Source organism: Panthera pardus, unplaced genomic scaffold (genome assembly GCF_024362965.1).
Source record: "Panthera pardus isolate Hobbes unplaced genomic scaffold, ASM2436296v1 HiC_scaffold_12, whole genome shotgun sequence".
NCBI classification, from domain to species: Eukaryota; Metazoa; Chordata; class Mammalia; order Carnivora; family Felidae; genus Panthera; species Panthera pardus.
The window spans coordinates 48,202,710-48,226,898 of record NW_026526677.1 but is presented as its reverse complement, the minus strand read 5'-3'; the positions used below and the strand labels follow the sequence as shown (position 1 = coordinate 48,226,898).

General features: G+C 38.1%; 1 protein-coding gene and 1 long non-coding RNA gene across 2 annotated transcripts in view; one reads left to right on the top strand and one right to left on the bottom strand.

Annotated features, from left to right (window-relative positions):
- Positions 1-24,189, top strand: part of LOC109271134 (uncharacterized) — a 197,022-nt gene that overhangs the window by 10,332 nt on the left and 162,501 nt on the right. The window contains exon 2 of the long non-coding RNA XR_008421199.1: positions 5,220-5,424. This is a non-coding gene — a long non-coding RNA (uncharacterized LOC109271134). The remainder of the gene's footprint in view (positions 1-5,219; positions 5,425-24,189) is intronic.
- On the bottom strand, positions 7,772-23,355 carry LYVE1 (lymphatic vessel endothelial hyaluronan receptor 1). Its single transcript, XM_019456311.2, has 6 exons — positions 23,067-23,355; positions 19,215-19,386; positions 18,967-19,106; positions 11,670-11,978; positions 10,943-11,021; positions 7,772-10,403 (listed from the first exon to the last, which is right to left on the bottom strand). The coding sequence occupies exons 1-6, from the start codon at positions 23,149-23,151 to the stop codon at positions 10,217-10,219; spliced, it is 972 nt and encodes a 323-aa protein (XP_019311856.1). The 5' UTR covers positions 23,152-23,355; the 3' UTR covers positions 7,772-10,216.

Genomic DNA, 24,189 nt, shown 5'->3' with positions numbered 1-24,189 from the left:
ATATTTAGGTGGACAGGAACACTTGGTCCTATAGTGAATGATCTTAACACTTAGTATAGACAGCTGGATAAAGGTAAGACTTGGAACTTGTGAAATCCCAAAGAATATATGCATTCATTCATTCAACAACATTTACTGAAAGTCAACTAAGTATGTGCTAGGTTAGCATGTACTACACAAGTGCTAAAGATAAAAGGAAAAATAAAATATTGTATACAACTAACAATAGTACAAGGTAGTGATATATAAACAAATTGCAAATAGAAGGAATGAGAAGGATTCATTAATGTAGGAGGTAGCCTTCTAAAATGGCTCCCTGCCTTCTGGTATTTATGCTCTTGCATAATTCCCTCCCCTTAAGTGTGGTCTGGACATAGTGATGCTTATAATGAATAGAATAATAGCAAAAGTAATGGGATGTCACATCCAAGATTTGGTCTAAAAGATTATTTCCATCTTGCTATTACCCTCTGTCTTTGGCTTTTTCTCTTGCTTGCTCTAATGAAGTAAATTGCCATTTTATGAGCTGCCCCAATGGGTAGTTTCACATGGGAAGGTACTGAGGGCAAACTTTGGCCAATAGCAAACAAGGAACTAAATCTTGCCAACAACAGTATGAATGAACCTGGAATTGATACCTTTCTAATAGAGCCTTGAGATGAATACAACCCTGGCCAACACTTTGATTGCAACTCTGTGAAAGCCCTGAAGCAGAGGACCCCATTCCTGACCCACAGCAACACAAGATAATAAATATTGTTACAACCTAGTAAGTTTTGGGGTAATTTGTTATACAGCAACAAATAACTAATACAATTAGGAAGAAAATCAAGGGTAATGAGAATAGAAGGAATAGCATTTGTAGAGATGAGAGTGTATAGGATAGATTAAATTCTGGAATGGCAAATGATCTTGTGTGGTTATACTGTGAAATATCCTTGTAAGAATGACTTAAGATAAGATTTGAGATGAGGATTGGAGGCCAAATAGTAAAATGTGTTTAATGGCATTTGTATCAATCAGGGCTCCCTCAAGAGAAGCAGAAACCTCTCCAAATATTTTAAACAGAAAAAGTTTAATATGGGGAATTAGGTGCTTATGAAACCATTAGAAGTGCTTAAAACAAAGTCTGATCATTGCTATGGCTATAATTGCCTCTCAACACCCAAGAAGCTAGGCTAGATTCTGGAACTTTGCTGCAGAAAAAACCAGTATTTCCATGATCATGCTTGCCTGTAGCAGTAGCTGAAGTAGCATAAAGTTCATCTCTCCTTATTGCCTTCTAACTCATGTGGATATGCATTAATTGGTAGAACTTGTTGGATTCCAGAAGTCCAGCTGTAGACAGTCTGGGAAAAGTAGTTTTCATTTTTCATCCTCTACAGTTTAAGAAAGCACACACTCAAAATGGATGCTGAATTGGCGCCAACTCACCATATCCACTTAGTATACTAACGTGTTTGGGCTTCCTTCTGAAAAAAAATGGTGAGTCCTTGGGGTGCCTGGGTGGCTCAGTCGGTTGAGCGGCCGACTTTGGCTCAGGTCATGATCTCACGGCCCCGTGAGTTCGAGCCCCGCGTCAGGCTCTGTGCTGACAGCTCAGAGCCTGGAGCCTGTTTCAGATTCTGTGTCTCCCTCTCTCTGACCCTCCCCCATTCATGCTCTGTCTCTCTCTGTCTCAAAAATAAATAAACATTAAAAAAAAATTAAAAAAAAAATGGTGAGTCCTCAAAGTGTGGAGGAATGACATAATAAGCTCTGTATCAGAGAAAATACATTTATGTAGGAGAAAAGGATGGACTGTAGGTGTGACAGAGAGTTTGCTGAGATTGGAAACAGTGCAGTGGTATAGAAGAAAAATGATAAAGAGCTTGAACAAGGGTCTAGGAAATACCAAGGAGAGGTCAGAGGATGTGTAAGACAAAGTAAATTGAGTTCATTCCAATTCAGTTAATATTTAATGCCACCATTCAAACTCTATGTCCCTTAATTCATGTACCCTGAATGACACTTCTCTGGGGGCTGTATTTTCTGAATGTAACAATAGTACTCCAGGAACTGTACTTTCTTACTGTATTATCAAATCTAAGAATTCTTTATTCTTTATTAAGCTTAGGTCTGTATGATTCAGGCTTAGAGTGGTGCTGAAGTGAAAGAAACACAGCACAACAACCAAAATTCACTTCAAAATAATACTGTTTTATTTATTTTTACATTTCTCAAAAACTATGACCATACATATGCCACAGCAAAGTTGGTAAAACATTTCCTTCCAATCCTATTGACTTCCATCACAGCCTCCAAGTACTCTGGGGCATCTCCTCCCATAAATCCCCTAACTCTCTCTTGACACCTAACCCCCTGCAATTTTTTCTTTTCCTCATTCCTCTTCCATCCCTGCCTCCTTCTCATTCCTTGATTGTATAGGTTGACTTAGACTCTCTCCAGCAAAGTAAACCTTTCTGGTTTGGGGTTTATTTTGAGGAAAATTAGACTGGCAATTAGAGAAGTAAAGTTTGCATAGTAATGTTTGTCCTGCCACAGTTTTCACTGTCAACTATTAGGTATATTTCTTTGATTTTATTTCCAAACTAATTTCTCCTTATTCCCTCCCAAGACACTTGCATGTTAATGGCTTAAAAATCCTGATCTTTAGTCCTACCTTTCCCCCATAGCTAAAAATTTACCTGCTTTATAGATACTTCCACTCACATATTGTTTCCATACCAGAAACACCACATACTCAAGCCAAACTCATTATCTTCTATCTCAAATATGCTTAATTTTTCTTTGTACCCTAACTTGGCTAGTGAAAGAACCATTCATGTAGTTGCCCAAGTTGAAAATTTCACTGTCCTTGTTGAGTTACTTTCATATCTCATCACTTAGCCACTATTTCTGATTTTAGTCTCAGAAATCTCTCTGGAATCCATTTTCTGTCCTATCTGCACTGCCAGAGTCCAAGCCCTTATCATTTTGTACTGGTACTCTTTGTCTTACTGTCTCTAATCCCTCTTTTCTGTAGTTCAGCAATTCCCATTCACTGATCCTGGGATCAGTTGGATCAGATTCTCTGGGATTTATTTTGCTTTTGTTTATGTGTTTGCTTCAATACATCTCTCTAGGTCCTAAACATGAAAAAACATTTTGATTCTTTTGGGCTGGGTTAGGGGCCCATGATTTTGAGCTTTTATAAATCTCCTTTGATGGGTCCAGTGATCAGCTAGATTTGGTTTAACAATTTCTTAAGTCCATATTTTACATCACCACCACTAGCATCATTTTTTAGAGTTCTCAAAATCTTATTATATCCCTGTGATGATCATAACCCAATGATGCTTTCCTGTGCCAATCAGAGAGTATTTAGCCTAGGAATTAAGACACCACAGAATTGGCTCCTTGCATAACCCCCCTCCAGTTTCATTTTTTTCCATCTCTTCCCTATTGGCATGATACCATATGCTGTAGCCACGATATACAACTGGTTACCTAGGGAACATTGCTCCCTTTTTCATATCTCTGGGCCTTTGCAAGACTGTAAAGCTCAGGTTGTCACTTCTTTCCATCATTTCTTATCAAAAATCTTATGGATCCTTAAGAGCCTAACCTAAATAACATAACTTTCATGAAGCCTTTCCAGATAAATCAGAAGTTGTTTCTCCTCTGAGTTCCCATAGTCTGTGCTGAAATTATAGCATTTAGTACAGTTAGGTTCAAAGTACTGTGAATTGTAAATTGTCTCTCCTTCCACATACTGAGCTCTCTTTTTGCTTAATGGTAATGGTATGTGTATGTAGTGGCCCAGGCTGTGGTAGGGGAAGGAATGTGGAAGGAGAGACCACTGGGAAGGTAGAAGGAGTTAGATCCCAATCATAGGACTTGTTTACTTGCTCTCAGCATGTCCGCATTATCCTAAAGGGTTATCTTAAGTACAGTTCAGAAAATTATTTCTTCTAGTTGATTGGTAAAGGCCAATCCTTTGATTGGTACTTATCAGTGAGTTAGTTGTCACTGGTAAAATGAGGAAAATAAGGTCCATGTAGTCAGTTTTTCATAAAACTAGACTTATTTAGTGACTCTTCTTTATTCTGATTTTTATAACTTTCTCCTTTGCTATCTTTTGTAAAATGATAGCAATGTTAGAAGTATAAATTTTAGATGTTTTTGTCTGAAAATATGAAAAAGTTAAAAGCCCTATTTTGACCCCCAAATTTAAAAAAGAATCATTGGTCTATGAAATTAGGACTACTGGGGCTCCTATTGCCTGGATATCTGGGAAAGGGCCTGGAAGAAATGACATTCCAACAGCAATGAGCACATCTAGATTTTTTTTTTTAAGTTTATTTTGAGAGAGATAGGGACAGCACAGGTTGGAGAGGGTCAGAGAGAGACGGAGAGAGAGATAATCCCAAGCAGGCTCCACACTGCTAGTGCAGAGCCTGATGCAGGGCTCAAATCCACAAAAGTGTGAGATCATGACCTGAGCTGAAACCAAGAGTTGGATGCTTAACCAACTGAACCACCCAGGCGCACTGAGTGCACCTAGATCTTTATTTCCATGACCATTCTCAAAAACATCCAACCAATCAAACAAAAAAACCCCAAGGGATCCTTGGAGAAATGGCTGATTTTAGGAGTGGGGCAGGAAATATATAAGATGAGCCTGGGTTATCATACAGTGCCAGAAAGTAAGGAAGTACACAATAAAAACACCATGATGGGGGTAGGTCAAAGGGACACTGGAGCAAACTTAGGTCAAAGGGACACAAGAGCAAACTGAAAAGATTCCCAATGATCAAAGCAGGAACAATTTGAGCAAAAAATAAATTAAATAGCATTGGATTATAACATAAAGTAGAAAATAAATATTCATCCACACTGATGTAAATAAAGGATTGAATAAATTAATGAGGGAAAATAGATGAATCTCCTCACAGGAGAATTCCAAATAATTTATGTAGATATTCTGCTTCCAAGGAGGCAGAGCATAACTGCCCTCGATTTATGTATGGGCTATGCATAGTGACTTCTTTCCAAAGACTACAGTATGGAAAGAGGGAAAAAGAGTAACTTTACATTGGAGAAACCTGATGAACACTACCTCAGCCAGGTAGGCAAGGTTAATATCAACAGTGATAGGTCATGTTGATAGTATGTATCTTTGATATGCTGTGATAAAAATAGCACTTTACCTTTGTGTTCTTTCTCCCCTTCTCCAGTGTAATCATAAGAAAACATCAGAGAAACCCCAGTTGAAGGATATTATGCACAGTACCTGACCAGTACTCCTCAAAATTGATTGTGGTTATCAAGAACAAGGAAAGTCTTAGAAACTGTCAAGCCAAGAGAAGCCTATGGAGACATTACAACTAGCTGTAATATGATATCTTGGATGGGATCCTGGAAAAGAAGAAAAGATATTAGGTAAAAACTAAGGAAGTCAGAATAAAGTATACATTTTAGTTGATAATAATGTATCAATATTGGTTCATTAAGCCTGGCAAATGTACCATACTAATATAAGATGTTAATAATAGGGGAAACTGGCTCTGGGGTATATGAGAACTCTTTGTTACTATCTTCACTTTTTTTCTAAGTAAATTTAAAACTATTCTAAAAAAATATATTTTTTAAAAAGTAAATGGACTTGGGGCGCCTGGGTGGCTTAGTCGGTTAAGCATCCGGCTTTGGCTCAGGTCTTGATCTCACAGTTTGTGAGTTTGAGCCCCACATTGGACTCTGGGCTGCCAGCACAGAACCTGGAGCCTGCTTCACGTTCTGTGTCTTTCTTTCTCTGCTCACACTCTCTCTTTCTCTTTCTCTCTCTCTCAAAAATAAATAAACATTAAAATTTTTTTTAAATAAAAAGTAAATGGCCTAGATACTAAAGGAGGACATCCTAACTCACATCAGCACTGTCTGGAAATTTGGGCATTTCCTGGAGAACAAACAGAGAGGAGAGTGCTCTGAGCTGGTTTTAATATTATTAAAAATGCTCTTAGGTCAAACCTGACCTTACATATAGACTATTATGATAAACAACTAAGTCTTATTTACATTTAACTAGGAGATTGAATTGACAAATAATTGCTTTTCTTCCTGTTTGGAAACTTAAACCTGTGTGTGTGTGTGTGTGTGTGTGTGTGTGTGTGTGTGTGTGTGTGAGTGTGAGTAACTCTCTCATTCCTTGGTAAGAATTTATTTACTTGAGTGTTATTATTATTGTCCTTAGAAACCTGCTCTTCCCTAGTTTGATTTTGCTTTGGTAACCAGCTAAAAGTCTACAGAAGGGCAGTAACATGCAGGATTCTTTGCTCTGGAAATCAACATGATTCAATCTTGTTCAAGCCAGTGGGCATTTATGAATTCCCACTTTGTGCATACATGTGCTGGGCGTCAAGTCCTCTGCTTTACTCCAGCTTTCCACCCTTAGAAATCTGCTTGTTTTTATTGGACGCACATTAGCATGTTTATACTTGATAGTTGGCCTAGTTTTTATAAAAAGCAGTTAGTTCCACAAGGGCCAGATTGTAGGTGTGAATTGGGGTCATATCTTGCATTCTTCTAATTTCTCTTTGCTCAACGGAGAATAAAGAGAATTTGGCTAGGAAGAAGGAGACTTGTAGACCTGGCTCTACTTCACTTCTAGCTATCAGCGACATTTGGCTTCATTTTTTTAACTTTGTGAAGGAAGAATTTAGAGGAGCTTATCTTGGATCCTTGTGAGCCTTGCATTTTCTGACCACATGAGCTGGACCAGGTAAGTCTTTGCAGAGGTTGGTGTCTGCATCAATGAGGGAACAGTTCTCAAAGGTTTTTAGTGGTTCTCTTTTTTCTTTGTTATTGCAAGTGGACTTAGGAAAAATTCCCTGAAGTTGGGACAGGAATCCTAAGTTGTTTTTCTTATCTCCCCACTATTGTTTTTTGGCAAGTGCCTGATTTCAAGCTTACATACTGGAATAGTTTATATCACTCTCTTGTCATTTGCAAAAGGAGTCTGGTGGTGTAGGGAAAAGAATATGGGCTCTGCAGTCATTCTGACATGGGATTGAATCCTACCTTTAGCACATAAGTAGACGTGTGACCATAGAAAAGTGATTTAACTCCTCTAAAAATCAAATTTTCTAATAATAAAAAATGACAGTAATAATTCTTCTCAGAGAAAACATAGTGATTAAATAGGACATGTGAAAATGACTGCCACTTAGTAGGTACTCAGTGTTACTCCTTTCCTCTCTCCCTCCCTTCCTTCCTTTCCTTTCTTCCTTAACAATGAACGTTACCTATTTCATCAATATGTTTGCAGTTGGCATCTGGGCTATCTAGTGATTATATGTGGATGGGTGGGGTTTTTCTCCTTCCCCCTTCCTCCTGAGGAGGACACACACCTGTCTAAATTAATAGATGATAGTGTCTTAATATATAGTAGATGCCTTCAAGATGAGAGATCTAGTGTGGAAGATCTGATTATTTTTCAGCTAACACACAAAAGGAAGACCATTACTTAGGCTCTTTTTTGCTGTTTCTTCTTCACTACTTGAGAACTAGATGAGGCTAATAAAACTTAAGGACTGACAAACCAGAATTTCAAACTCATAGACCTCAGCACCTGGAAGATTGTAAATGAGTGAAATGGGCTGAGTGTGAAAGAAAAGGCAATAGTATTACAAGATCCATAGGACATGGCACCTTTATTTTGGCATGAAAATGCAATAGAGAGTGAACACTGTGGTGGCGTGAAACAAGAAGAGACCCTTTTTTTAAATGAATGAATGAATGAATGAATTTTAATATGAAATTTATTGTCAGATTGGTTTCTATACAACACCCAGTGCTCGTCCCAACAGGTACCCTCCTCAATGCCCATCACCTACTTTCCCCTCCCTCCCACCCCCATCAACCCTCAGTTTATTCTCATTTTTTAAGAGTCTCTTATGGTTTGGCTCCCTCCCTCTCTAACTTTTTTTTTTCCCTTCCCCTTCCCCATTCTCCCCTCTCCCTCTTCTGTTAAGCAGCGACCTTTTAAAGGGAACAGCCACTACTCAGTCTGAGATAGTTATTGTTGTGTAGGAATATGGGTTCTTGATTTCCAGATCTTCCCATTTTTCTTTTTAAAAAAGTTTTTTAAAACGTGTATTCATTTTTGAGAGAGAGAGAGAGACAGAGCGTGAGTTGGGGAGGAGCAGAGAGAGAGGGAGACACAAAATCTGAAGCAGGCTCCAGGCTCTGAGCTGTCAGCACAGAGCCTAATGCAGGGCTCAAACTCAGGGACCAGACCGCGAGATCATGACCTGAGCCGAAGTCAGACGTTTAACCAACTGAGCCACCCAGGTGCCCCCAGATCTTCCCTTTTCAAGGGAACCCAGAAATATAAATATGTGAAAACTCTTGATTTCTTTAAGGATTTTATTTTTAAGTAATCTCTACACCCAGCATGGGGCTCAAACTCACAACTCCTGGATCAAGAGTCACATACTCTACTGATTGAGCTAGCCAGGCACCCCTCAAGTTTTAATTCCTGGCAATTAACCCAAAATTTAAGATAATACTCTGGGCCAACTACCAAAGACTGTGCCAGCAGTTTATGGTCTCTGAGCTGAAAGGACCATGGTGCTAGCTAGCTGTGCAGTCACTGGTAAGGGAAAGAAGATACTAGTCCAAAAGGGAAGACCAGAGAGAGGGAGAGAGAAAGCTAGAAAAACAGGACAGGGGAACAATCCTGAATCTTCAGCTCTCTGTGAATTCTGAAATGGATTGTAATGTATCCTAAGTAAAGGACTGTTTTATAGGTGAGTACTTGACCAACTTAAAATAAGACCCCCTGAAGCAAGCATAACCCCACATGGTGATGTATGTACCGCTGGGTTTACAAATATTTGTTTTTCAACAACCAAAGTTGTCCCTCTTACTTTTGCAAAAACAGATTACTTCAGTTTTCCATGAAAGTTATAACACATCTATGTAAATAAGGGAGCAACAAAATTTTCTAAATGCTTTTATTTTTTTTTTTTTTGACACAAATATTTCTGCACCTCTTGAGCCCTTCTTGCTGATAAAAGAACTGGCAATACATTTGTTAATGACACTTTCAAAATGTGCTTTGGTGTATAGAGGTAATAATGTACTTTTTAGGTATGTTAATAATAAATTAAGGTTATAGTGGCTGCCATATTAGAGAAAATAGTGAATGGATTAGTCTTAGCAAAAAATTAGTTTTGCAAGTAGATAAGCTAAGGATATCAAAACTGAAAAAATTAGCTTCATACATTTTATTGTTTGTAAGTTTTTGATAAATAATATTCTATTATAGAATATAATACCTTACCCAGCACCTGACATATAGTAGGAATTCAATAAATGTTTGTTAAATTCTACTGCCTTTTAATACAGTAATTTTCTTCAGTACTAATTTCCCAGATACAGCTCCGATAAAAATAAAAATTTGTAAGAGATTGGGGGGGTTCCTTTATAAAATTATGTACTTCTAGAAAAAATGGCAGCAGCAAGAGAGAGAGAGAGAAAAGAAAGTGTGTTCTAAAAAGTGATTCCAACTCAGATTATTCAGAGATGACTACTTTGACCCTGTTTGTACTTATAGTCCCTGCTGACAATATGCTGGCAACATCCTTGGCCTCATTCTTTTTCTCTACTTATTTTGGCTTTACAGAGATCAGGTCTCAAGTCATGGGAATGTCCATGACCTTCAGTTGCTGAACTTTTCCTTCCTTCTTTTGTTCTTGCCTGGCTCAGAAGGGCATGCCAGGTGATGCATGTTACTTTCTCAGCGCTGAAGAAAGGATCTGGCCTGTGGAATCAATAGAGAAAAGCTTGGTCTCAATAATCTCTTGGTTCTCAACGCACCTCTTGTCAGCCAGCTGAGAAGCCTCTTTATAAATGCGTTCTGATTAGCTGTTTTAGGTTCTTGTGGTTTGTAAATCTCCTTTCTCCCACAGAGATATTATTAGGACATAGCCAGGCTAGAAAGGCTGTGGGAAGCTTTGGAGGTAGGAGGATCCAGAAAGGATTGCAGTAAGAAGAAGGGAATTCCGTTTGGTGAACTCCATAATCCAAAAGTGGCCCTGAGTTGATTCCATTTAGGAACCAAGGGTGAACTTTCTTGTTTGGTTCTTTGGCCCTTTAAGTTTCCCCATCTAGGGCCAGGATATGAATCAGGAAAGAAATTAGCCTCAGGTGTGTCCTCTCATTTCTTTCTCTTCTAAACTTCAGCCTCCAGGCATCGCACTGTAGTTTTGGGCAGACTCTTGGGCTCTTCTGAATTTTTATCAGCTTTCTTTGATTCCCCATTAGGATTGCTATCATCAACTTTCTCTTCCTTTACTACTTTGGTTTCAATCATTTCCTTCTGCTGATTCTTGTTTGTAAAAGGGAAGGTCTTCACATACCTATAGGCATAAACATAAAATCAAAGTGAGACACTTCTATGTAACACATATGACAATAGATAACACTTTGTCTGTGTTGGCACATATTAGCACAGTATGCAGGTACCTTTATGTCAGATGCTAACATGTGCATTCTCAAAGACATTGCATCCCTACCTTAGTGGATTCATTTAGATGAGACAGTAAATTTGCAGGCCACACTTAAGGCTGACCTCACAACCCTCCCACCAACAACAGAGAATTCCGAATCAAAATAAAGCATATACTTCCCCCCTAGATTTCAGTCTTTTCTTTTTATCTCTTGATTTTCAAAGGGACACCCATTGACCTGTTTCTAAAGGCTGGGTGACATGCATGTGCTGAAATAGTAGGAAAGATTGGGTGTTAGGGAGGAGAGGTGAGAAGAGGGAGAAAATTTACGATGTGAGAAGTCTACTGTCTCTGTTTTGACTGAGGCAATGCTAACAACAACCCTGGAAAAAACACAAGATAGGAATGTGACAAACATTACAAGACTAACAATGTGCCAACAACCCCACCTTTTGATGTAGCAAACTGCAAGACCAGCTGCAGCAGCAAAGAAGAGGAGCGCAAGCACTAGCAGAGCCGTGGGGACACCTGGAGGAAACAGAGACATCGTCTGTGGGTCCTTTGCTTATACAGTGTTGTGTGCTGCTCTTCTAATGATTCTTTACACGCATGAAGACAACAGATAATGCAGGAGAAAAGCCTTCTCTGTGACCACAATGGGGCTAGTTAGAATGTTGGGCCCACATCTGCTTCTTTGCTTCTTTTCCTATAGAATCCCAGGCCTTGCTTCTCAAGCTCTATTCTATAAATTGCAATATCATGGAGTCCATTTCCTGTCTGTGGCTGTGGGATGATAGGTTTGGAGCTAGTTAGGTGTAAACCCTTCCTTTTAAATAGGAAGACAAACTTTCTAATCATAGGCATTTAAAGGTATATATATATATATATATATATATATATATATATATATTAAACTCTGATATATTAATAGTGTCTTATTTTTAAAGTCTTTGAGTTTTAAAAGTGAAGCTATTTTATACTCATATACTATGATTTTTAGTTTAATCATTAAGGTTCTTTAGAGCCCTCAAGTTCTCTGACTTTATGAAAGTTGAGTTTGCATTAAGGTTTTACTTGTATGGCCAATCTGGAGACAGCCTAGTTTTTTATGTATTTTCTGTTATGCATAAACACACAAACACACACAAATATACTGCAAACACAGAAAGCTTTTACCTCCAAACCCAACAACTTCATTCTTGAATGCTGCTTTATTTTCAGTGTAAGATTCTGTTTCTGTAGATATGGTGCTAGTTTCCACAAAAGCTTCTGTTACACAAATCAACTTTCTTTTCCGTCGAGAAGTGGAAGCCAAAGCAGAAGTAGGAGCAAGAGTAGGTGTAGTAGGGTAAGGTGCAACAGTAGATGAAGCCGAGTATGCACTGTCACTGGTGATCATTTCTGTTGTGTATGTTGCCTCATGAGTGTTGAATATGGGATCTTTGGTGGTGATAATTTCTGGAGAGCATGAGTTAATCCGAGTATCTGTTGGGGGAGGGAAAAATAAAGTAACAAGTAAGTATTGTAACACCTCCTAATGTTCTTCCTGCCTCTAGTCTTACTCCTTTCCAGTCCCCTTATACTGCAGCCAGAATGGTCTTAGAAAAATGCAAATCTAATCATATCACTTCCTTAGAATCTTTCAGTGACTGCCTCTACTCAGTGGCCCATAAGGCCCTTTGTGATCTGTCTCCTGCTGACATGGCTAGCCTTATCTGACCAGTGTGTCTCTCCTTCCTCTTGCCTACTCAGATTTCTTCAGTTTCTTTGATGTGCTTTCTCTCATATCCAAGCCTTGACCATGATGCTTTCTTCACCTGTAAGACTCTTTGTCCCCTCTTTACTTAGCTATTACTTACTCTTCAAGTCTCAGATTGAACATCTCTTTATTAGGCAGACTTGATGACTAGATTGGGTTCCGAGGCATATGTTTTTGTACCTCCTTATACTTCCCTTGTCGAGGTTCTCATTGCACTGCTCTACACTAGACTGAGCTCCTTGGAAGCAGGACCCCTGTCTTATCATTCCCTGTGCCTAGCACATAATACATGCTCAATAAATATTTGATGAATAAAGAAAGGAAAGAAAAGTGACAGGATGGAAGGAGTAGCTGGGGAGACATATATACAGATGACACCACTTCAGGACAAAGATCTAAAACCAGCTTTCTCTGTGCTCTTCAAAATAAAAAAAATTTTAAGGAGGGGAGCAGGGGCTGGATATAGGTTTATCTGTTTCCTATCTGTTAGCTCTGGTGGAGAAGAAACTCAACATCTTTGAGCAGCTAACTCTGAGTCAATCATGACACTTTATTTAGCAATTTTATTAAACTCTCATTTTATAGGGGGAAACTGAAGTTCAGTGAAATTAAATAACTTGCCCAAAGTCACATAGCTAATAAATGGCAGAGCCATATGATATATTATAATAGGACATATTATAATATATAGTATAATATAATAGATATAATATGAGTTTGCATCTATTTCAAATTCCTACTTATTTCTGGCAGTGGGTACCATCAGCTGGAATGTTAGCTAGGAAGAAAAAGTTATTTTATTCATTTTTGAAAAATACCATAAATTACCAATCAAGGTCATTGATACTATTGATAAAACATTTTGACTACACACACATTCAGTCAGAATTTTATACTATTTATTATACTTATAAAATATCTCTATTGAAACACACATCATCCTTGACCTCTGCCTTGAACTTTTAGTTAGATTTCTCATTCTTGAGCACATGCTAAGTTTTTCTTCAAAAAATGAAAAATTTTCAATATCAGGGAAAAAACATATGAGCACATTATATGTTGGGAACTGAAAATACAGATACAATTAGGTCTAGTTCCAGTTTCCAGGACAGAAGTATTTTGATAAAGAGATTCACAGAGGAGATGGCATTTGAGCAAGGTATGGAGGATTAATGTGTTTGTTCAACAAATATTTATTGAGTTCCAACTCTGTGCAAAACACTGTTCTAGGTGTTAAGGTCATGATACAAAGAAAACAGAGTCCTTACTTTTAAGGGCCTTATATGCTAATGGAAGGATACGATTTTTTTTTAAAGCCAGAAATTTCAGAGTATGATAAATGTTAAGAAGAAAATTAAAGAGAGTAAGGATTAAACTGGTAGCGGTGGGGGATGGGAGATAGATACTTAGAATTAAAAAAATTTTTCTTTAATTTTAATATAATTTATTGTCAAATTGGCTAACATACAGTGTGTACAGTGTGCTCTTGGTTTTGGGGGCAGATTCCCATGATTCATCACTTACATATAATACCCATTGCTCATCCCAACAAGTGCCCTCCTCAATGCCCGTCACCCATTTTTCCCTCTCCCCCTGTTCCCCCCCAATTAACCCTCAGTTTGTTCTCTGTATTTAAGAGTCTTTTATGGTTTGCCTCCCTCCTTCTCTGCTTTTAACTATTAAAAAAATCTTTTTTAATGTTTATTTTTGAGAGAGAGAGAGAGAGACAGAGCATGAGCTGGGGAGGAGGAGGGGCAGTGAGAGCAGGAGACACAGAATCCAAAGCAAGCTCTAGGCTCTGAGCTGTCAGCACAGATCCTGACATGGGGATTGAACTCACAAACCATGAGATGATGACCTGAGCCAAAGTCAGATTCTTAATCGACTGAGCCACCAGGCATCCCAAGAAGATACTTTGAATAGGATGATAGGAGAAAGTGAGGTGATACTTAAGCTGAGGCCTAAATGATAAAAAGTAGCCAGTCATTGAAAATCTAGGGCAAAATCATTCCAAGAAAAGAGAACAGGAAGTTCAAGAGCCCAAAGCTGAATGAACTCAGTATGTTTGATGAATAAAAGGCCAGTATGTTTGGAACACAGCAGAAGCTCATCTAGTATGCAGGAAGGAATAGAATATTCCAGTCAATAGGAATAGCATGATCCAAGAAACCAGAAGTTTGAAAATGTAGTTACAGAAAAATGATAAGGAGTGCAGGGTGGCTGGAGAGTAGAGTGTATATATGATTGGTAGCATGAAAGACTGCAAGCAGGAGATGAAACTGGGTAGATTGACTAGAGCCAGAGTATTGAGATTCGTAATTGCCTTGTTAAAGCATTTGGAATGTATTTTGTAGGAAGTGGAATTTTCAACTGGGTCCACAAACCTCCCAACTGATATACAGGAGTTCTCAGACATGCTCACTTCAATGCGTAAAAGGCTTCATAGTTTACATCATATTCTCTAATAGGAAGTCACCAAGGGCTACGGAGCAGAGGAGTAACATAATTATCAGTGGAGGTGTGTGGAGGATGAAATGCAATGGGGAGAGAGTACAATCCAGGAATAAGGAAGGAGATTATTGCAATTGCAAAGAAATAGGGGAATCCAGAAGTATCTGGAATCCTAAAAGTTATATTTTAGAGATCTCCTAGGGAAAAGTGATTTTTTGAACGCTGGCTATAGGTTAGAATCATCTGGGGAGCTTTTAAAAAATATTGATGCCCAGAACCCAACCGGGGCCTGGTATATTATTGATGTGTAGTCATCACCATGGAAGGTGCTACATGGGAGTAGTGGCTCAAGATTTAAATCCTGGCTCTTTCCCTTATTGACTAGGATCATAGCAAAATATACTCTAAACATCAGTTATTTCTCCTGGAAAATAGAAATGATACCCTTCTGTCATTTTACTGAGGGTTAATGAGATAATAAATGTGTAGGGCCTATCATAATGTATGAGCATGATAGACAGGATCTACCTAACAATTACTTTCCTTTGCCTCTCTGTTCATTAAATATAGCCAACAGGGCCACAGTGTGAGGGAGCAACAGCAGTTTGGTCCCATAATTCCTACTGGGTTGAGGGCATACCTCAAACTATGAATATGATTTCTTTAGAATGTGCCAAGTGTACTGATATTAAACACAGAGTGTAGTTGGAGTCCAAGAGGAAAGATAGGAGTAAAGGGTATGGGAAGGCTTCTTGAAGATGATGGCACTCGAGAATTGAATAAAGAGTAGCAGTTAACTAAATAGGAAGATGGGCATTGTGATGGAGGGAACAGCATGAAACAGATGGTGCATGCAGAGCATTCAAAGCACCTTGATCTGGTCCCCCAAAGCTCACAAAGATAGCAATAAAAAAGACAATTAGGATAAAGTGTAGGGTCAGGTTTAAGTTACTCTGATAGACTTCACAAGATAACCATAAAAAAGAAAGTTATAAAAACAAATGGCATATGTTTAGGATTAGCATTTGGATAAAGGTTAGATTATCTCTGATCCTCACAAAGATGGCAAACAAAAGCAGATGAACCTAATTTATTTCAAACTGATAGTATAACTACACAGAGTTGTGAATTTTTCAAGTCCCTTTTGCACATACTTCATTGACAGTACACCCTTAGAGGGCTATATTGTGGGGACTAAAAGAAATGCAAAGAAATCTCAAATTTCACTCAATGGGCTCATTATTCCTAATAATGTTGATTTTATAATTTTGAAACTATCATAGGATGAGAAAGTATAGTAATATTATTTATTGGGAACTGTGATTTTCTGTGTAAGAGAAAAATATAAGTGTAAAACAAAGTAAACTAAGAAAAAGCTTGACCTGTTATATTTGAGCTGGAAATATCAATACAAATTCATAATTTTTATTTTTTATTAAAATTTTTTAAAATTTATTCATTTTTGAGAGACAAAGAGAGACAGAGCATGAGTGGGGGAGGGGCAGAGAGAAAGGGAGACACAGAATCGGAAGCAGGCTCCAGGCTCTGGGCTGTCAGCACAGAGCCTGACTCAGGGCTCTAACTCATGAACCACCGGATCATGACCTGAGCTGAAGTCAGATACTTAACTGACTGAGCCACCCAGGTGCCCCCAAATTCATAATGTTTAGATATAAGTCTGTATTTTTAGTGGATAGCTCTGTGTGTGTGTGTGTGTGCGTATATATATACATGTATATATATGTATACATATACATGTATATATATGTATACATATACATGTATATATATGTATACATATACATGTATATGTATATATATGTATACATATACATATATATGTATATATATACATGTATATATATGTATACATGTATATATATACATGTATATGTATACATGTATATACATGTATATATATATATACATGTATATATATATAGAGAGAGAGAGAGAGAGAGAGACAGAGAGAGAGCTATATATGTATAGAGCTATCCACTAAAAATACTGAAGAAGCAGTGAAAACTCCAGTAGTAATGAAAACTACTTGCATCCAGATCTTGGTTTCAAATTAACACTCTCCATTAAAAAGAACATGGCTTCTTGGAGAAATAAATGGCTGGTTCCATATCAGGGGCAGAGAAAGTACAACGTAAGTGTGGGACATGCTATTATGTCAGAAAGCAAGGAATTACTCAAATATTAATGGAATAAAGAACACAAAAGTCAACTAGAAGGGGCTCCTACTCACCAAATTTGGGACAATTTGAGCATCAAAAAGAATAAAAGAATAATAATTGTAAAATTGATTACAACATATTGAACACACAGAATAAGTAAAATATAATGTATTCATAGTAGTATAAGGGGGGGGGAAGAAATGTGTGTGGTGGGTGGGATTGGAGAAGAGAGAGATTCTTCTGCATCAAAGAATTCCAGCTAATAATGTAAAATTTAATAAATGTAAAAGGAAGATTTAGAAACATCACCATTTTGTAACCCCACATATAATAACTGATTCCAGTAAGAATAACCAATGGCTGCTTAAACTCTAGGTACTAGATAGTTGGGGTCAGAATATATGCATGGTGCCAAAATATCACATTATGGATTACTTACTCATTGCAAGGGGAAAAGCATATCTTTATGAGTTCCTTTAGAGAGGTCTGGCAGTCACCATATTATTCAAATGATCAAAGTTAGCATATTAATAGTGGGACATACTGACATTAAGTTGGGATGTGATTTAAAGTGCACAATATCATCTATGAAATATTATTCTCAAAATGTTGAACAAGAGTCTAATCAAGCCTTTAGATCTAACTTTAAGCATACAGGAAATATAGGGGTTGGAAGTATGAGTTAAATGAAACCATGAGGAAATACACAAATCCAAGTCCTCTTCCTCTGACTCCATTTTGTGAAGTCCAGAGGGCTGGGTATCATATCATCACACTGACAGCTAGGAGGAAGGCCAGGAAGTTGAAAGGCCAGGTCACTTGACAGGCATGGGCTGGCTATGAGATAAACAGGTTTGTGAACCACCAATTCCCCAACCAAAAGCGGTAGGCATAAGAGGCAGAAGAGAGAAGGAGGATGGTGAAACAAACAAAAAAAGCTTTATTCCACTTTTGACTCTGCCACCAACGGAACAAGTCAAACCTTCATTCTGAGCTATCGTTTCATCCATGAAATGAGGGAAGAGGACAAAGCGTCTTTCAGGGCTCTTTCTAGGTCAAAGCCTCCTGATTCAGAGAACCGCTTGGATCCTATGTTGCCTTTGGGCAACATAATGTTGCTGGTGCATACTTATCTCTTGGATCTTAGAGAATGACTTTGGAATCTGCCCTTTTATATGACCACTCAGCTGTCTGACCTTTAGAAGGTCAGATTTATGAGTATGTGTGAAGTGTAATAAATCAGCAGAGAATAAGTATTTAGTGAAAGAAAAACTTTCTGGGAAGTTCCTTAGGTAGAGCACTTGGGATAGGTGGATGTGGTCTCCAAGCAAAGTTAATAGGATAGGATAGGACTGTGTGACCATGAGCAAACCAATTCTATTTCCTAACTTCAACTCCTTCCTTCATAAAATGATCTTATTCTTAAAAATGTCAAGTGTAGTGAGGCCCCTGGGTGACTCAGTTAGTTAAGCATTTGACTCTTGATCCAGCTCAGGTCTTGATCTCAGGGTCATGAGTTCAAGCCCTGCACTGGGATCCATGCTGGGTGTGAAGCCTACTTAAAAAAAAGAAAAAATGTAGCATCTGAATTTCCTCTCCTTTAAAGGAATGTAGGGTAAGGTAAAGAGCATGCTTTCAGAGTTAGACCTATGTTAAAATCTTTGTTGTAAGTGAGAACTTAGACAAATATACTTATGTCCTTTGGGTTAAATTTTCTCCTCTGCTAAATGGGAGTGGCAAAGTATACCTTATAAAGAGATTGTCAAGGTTCAGTATGATAACTCGATACATTGCTTTGTCTATAGTGAATATTTCCTTACCTTCTTCTTATTTATCTTATAAGATGGAGGAATGTGGGTAATGGAACCTCCTGGGTTGCCCTCTTCCTATGTTGCCATTTAGTCATATTTTCCCTAACTTTTTCCTCTGAGGGGCACATGACCAACTCTGGCCTGGTCCTACATAGAGGCAGTATTGGGAGTATTAAATGACCATCACCAAGATTCCTTCTGCTGCTACTCAGGGCTACTCAGACAGGTCATAGAGCTAGAGAAAACATGGAGAGGCTACAGATATGACTCACCAGATGAGTTGTAACAGTAGGCCAAGAACTTTTTGCTGAGTGAATTTCTCCAAACCAGGACACCCATCCCATTCTTCCCACACTTGGGGTTCGGGAGAATCCGAGGGATGACCAGAAACTTATCTGCAACCCATCCATAGCTATAACAGAATACACATTAGTTGAATGGATACATTTATCTCTACTGCTGAACAAGAACACAGAGCTGGAAGAGGTCCAGCAGTATTGTGAATACAGTTGTTTCTCACCTGCAAGTCTCAAAGCCAGACCTCCACGCTGCTTCAATCTGGTCTTTGCTGGCCAAAGTTAGTCCCATCAGCCTACAGGCCTCCTGGGCTTCTGTGAAATTCAGCTGCTGGGTTGTCTTTTTGTTCACAAGGGTGACCCCTACAATTCTGCATGGTGCTGAGATGGAAAGTTCTGCAAAGGAATCACAGAGGTCCTCAATTTGCCGCTGTCCTTGTTCCCAGCCTGTAAGCTATTCTTCCTAGCAAAGTATTATTGTCTTGTTAGAGCAGTGAGGTCCTTGTGGCTGGGATTGACGGTTAGCTATAACAGGCCAGACATTTCCCACAAGGAAATCCTGCTGGGTTAGGGTGGGTCTTTGCTCTTGTCCCAGCTGTACCTCTCATCAGATTTGAGCCTATCCTACACCACTACATTAAGGGGTTTTTTACATAGAGACTTGTTCTTTACATAGAGACTTTTGCCACCAGTTCCTTGGGTTGAGTCTAGGTGATACAGTTGCTGCAAACCTTTTTAGAGTCTATAAAATGAAAGGTCTGAGATTTTGAGAAAAATAGAATTCAGGGCTCTGGTTAATAGAATAGCTAACAATACACCAAACCAATATGGCTTGGGAACACCAGTATTTCTGAGATGGGCTGAAAAATGTTGCACTTGGTATAACACAATGTGAGCTTTCTCATTCCCAGGTGTTCTCTGACCATTGGGGGGCAGGCTTACTCAGAAGTTCCTAAAGAAATCAGGCAGTAAACCTGGCATGACAGAGAAACTAAATAAAGTTGAGTTTTAGAGTCTGGCCTATGTCACTTGCTAGTTCTGAGATCTTAGGCTATTTAATCTTTTTGAGCCTCAGTTTCCTTATTCATAAAATTGAGAGAGTAACAGTATCTATTGTGTAGGGTAGTGACAGTTGAATGAATTAGTTAAAATAAAAATGCTTAGCATAGTGCCTGTCACAAAGTAGGTGCTCAGTAAATCATAAGTAACATCATTATGTTATCTTCAAAGCTTTTTGGTTTTAGTTCTCTAATGACTGATCTCTCAAGGGAAGGTGAGGCAGTTGAATAGATATGTCGTGAATATATTTTACTCAAAAATTCATGAATCCAAAAGTTCTTTAGATCACTTTCTTGGATCTGGGATTTATAGACCTGTATAAAATTGCAAAATTGTATTGCATTCAGGTGCATTATTCCTATTGGGCTTTGTCCACAAAAATCCATAAGAGGGCATTACAATCTTCCAAGAGGTTGCTTGTACACAGATCTGTGTGTTGGATACCCAGTCAAATGCTTTGATCACTTTCTAGGTTGGTATTTAAAATAAGTTTCTTGCAAACATAGAAGGAGCATTTCTAAGTCCTCCATGTGGCCTTGCTATGCTCTGGAGCAAGAAGCTAGAAGAGGTAATATGTATATGATACACAATATTTGTGGATGGCCTTATTTGCTTCCAGACATTGCCCTCACGATGAGAAACCAGAGAGTCAACACCCCAACCTGAGGGTTAATGACAAAACAGCCTCTTATGACTATATGTACTAATACTAATACCTATAGCAATACTGATATTAATACTAATACTAGGGATACCTGGATGGCACTGACAGTGTGGAGCCTGCTTGGGATTCTCTTTCTCTCCCTCTCTCTCTGCCCCTCCCCTGCTCTCTTTCTTTCAAAATAAATAAATAAACTTTAAAAAATACTAATACTAATTCTAACATCTATCATCTGTTTATGCTACTCTGTGCCAAACCCTGTCTCCTTTAATAGAAAGTTGAGGCTCAGGGAGATTAAGTAACTTTCCCAAACCCAAGGATATAAAGCATGGATATAGGACAGATTGGGTGCACAAACCCCACAAACTCTAAAACCCCACTATTTTGCTTCCCACTGTGTTGTGGAGGAGAAAATGAACACACACACACACTCTACAATTAGAGCTAAACTCTCCAAACACACCATTTGTCCTGGAATTTGGCTTAGCCCATGAGCTTGCTATTGCTCAAATCTCATGGCTGTTTCTTTAGGAATACCTACAGAGAAGGTTTATTAATTACACTATAAAGTGGTATTGCTACTCTTCCGTCATAACTCATTTTTACCTTAAAAGTTATTATTTAGAGTAATGAAGGACCTATTCTGGACAATGGACCTAGCTTTGATTATTCACCTGTTATTAATAGGCTCTGGGACTCTGGCAAGTTATTGTTCTCATTTGTAAGATGAAAATGGTTGGTTCTATCTTCTTCACAAAATTTTTGTCAGAATTAAGTTAGATAACTTGTGCCTAGCAGGGACTGGGTCCATAAGAGATAGTCAACAAATATTAGTCATTTTTATGCTTTCCTAGTTTTTTTAAAGACAAAAGTAGGGAGTTGGAATCCAAGGGCTACTCCACTAACCTCTTCCTTAAGAATTTTTAGGAAACAGCAGGCATAGTAGAAATACTGTATGTTTGGATCAGATAGAGTTGAATTAAAACCCAAGCTTTTTTTTACCATCTATACGGCATTAGGAAGTCACTTGGCTTCATTTGAGCCTGCTGTTTCATCTATAAAATGTCTACTTGAGAAGATTTTTTTAAGTTGATTTATTAATTTTGAGAGATAAAGTGAGAGCACAAGAGTGGGGAGGGGCAGAGAGAGAGAGAGAGAGAGAGAGAGAGAGAGGGAGAGGGAGAGAGAGAGAGAATCCCAAGCAAGTTCCCTACTGTCCATGAAGATCTCAAAAAATGTAAGATCATGACCTGAGCCAAAATCAAAAGTCAGACGCTTAACCAGCTGAGCCACCTAGGTGCCCCTTCTTGAGAAGATTAAATGAAATTTCATATATTACATACATAAAGGTTATATATAATATAAAATATGATATATATAATTTAATTTCCTTAGGAAATTTTTGCCATCATTAAAGATAGTCCAGAGTGCAATGGAATTATTGTTAAAGAACAATTTCCAAAATATTTGAGTCATGGCAGCATTGTGGGGAAAAGTCTCCCAGGGGAATTTCAAAGAGGACCAAACTTATTTGAGAATAACAATTCTGGAATTTTGAAAAAAAAATATTACTCTAGGCTCTCATAATAAATATAACAATATATGAATCAACTCAGGATATCTGATTCCTACATACTTTATATCACAGAGCCTATTCCAGCATAGGAACACACAATTTTGTTTTTAAAGTGCTCAAATTTTCATTTGCCTGGAGCTATAATAAGTGATTTGTGGTTACAATTTTTTTGCCTACATTGCAGAGTGAGGTTACCACTTAGGCATCTCAAAAGCCTGGAAATCCCTTAAAGCCATTCCTTTTTGGTAGGGAGATAATGACTAATTATCAAACCTATATTTTCACATTTTTTCAGTTAATTTGCTATTTATTTCATATTAAAAACATATGCATTCAATTGTAATACAGCAAAATTGAAATTAAAATAATTATATTGACACTTCCAAAAATATAAAACAGGTCAATATTTAGTGAAAGTTGGCCATTTTTCCCAGCTTATAGTGCTTGCTTAAAATTCATTACAATCATGGTTTATTTCTTCAATGAAATACTTTTAAAAACAAATGATCTCTCCTCAATATTTTGTTTCAAAATATTCTCATTAAAAAGATTCGATAACCAAAAATAAAAGTGAAAATAACATAAAAGTAAATGTGAATCATTCTGGTGAAGTCAACAATATGGTAAAAACATTTCTGGCAGAGCAACACTATGAACTAGATCTGTGGATATTGAGGGTCACCCCTACTCCCAGCAATCCATAGTTAAGAATTTGGTAGGCTTAGGACAGTTTGCAAGATCTTGCTTTGCCTCAGGTTGGAAATCTGGTAAGAAACCTACCTTCTACACGGAGAGAGCCATGGACCAGGAGCTTTGTGGTCCAGATGGAGGCAAGAAGCAACATCAGGCTGAAGCACTTGGCCATTATGCAAATCCCTTATGAGCCAGAGAAGCACCCTGGGTGGTCACTGGTAGTAATAGAAGCAGGCAATCACCAGTCTAGATGGAGTCTTCTGGAAATATATTGGAGCCCCACTGCTTCATTTCATAACTGAGACATCCGGATTTCCCTGCTTTCAAGCTTCTGACTTGTCAAGGTCACTGGGGGAAATGAGTGACGTCCCTTAAATGCCCAGGCTGTACTTTGTGGATTGCTTTCTGGAAAATTTAGCTAATGCTGACTCAGAAAACACACAAATGAGGAAGACAGATAGCACAGCATAAACTGCTAGAGGTTTCCCCAATTCCCATATTCCCTGCCATCCCCTACCTCCCCAACCAGCCCAGTTCTGACATGGTTCATTGTTATTACCTGTGGAGCCCATTCATTTATATACTCTTAGGAATGTCTGTCTCTAAAGGAGATTGAGCATGGATTGTGCTTCTTTTCCTCCCACAGTCAGTGATTTTTTTTTTCTCCAGCTGCTTATCTTTGTGAAGGCGGCGGTTGTGGGGCAGGGGATGATGCAGAAGCTCATGAAAGCAAATGCACACTTACATACTGAGAACAGGGTGTATATGCCTATCTTTTCTCATACACCATGGCAAGTGATTCTTTCTTCAAAGAAACAAGACACACACAATTCATATTTAGAAAACACAACTGGGGGACAATTCACAAAATTTTAGTCATTTTTCACTTTACAAAAGGATTTTTGAGGTTATAATAGTAATTACCACAAGCATCCTTTATATAATAACTCTCTCTTTAATAACTTCTCTTTTATTCTGGTAGACCAAAATTCAATTTAGAGTTCCCCTTTCTTGCTTGATAAATGTGAGGTTTATATGTACTGTGTATAAGTAGACTGCACTCTCTGTTTTCCCAGATGGATATTCAATGGTTTGTCTTCCATGGGAATTATGGAATTCTGACTTGTGAATAATGCCTTGAGCAATGGTTTATGAGTTTTCTTCAAAATGAATGTCATTTACAGGAGTTTTTGGATAATGATTTATTTTC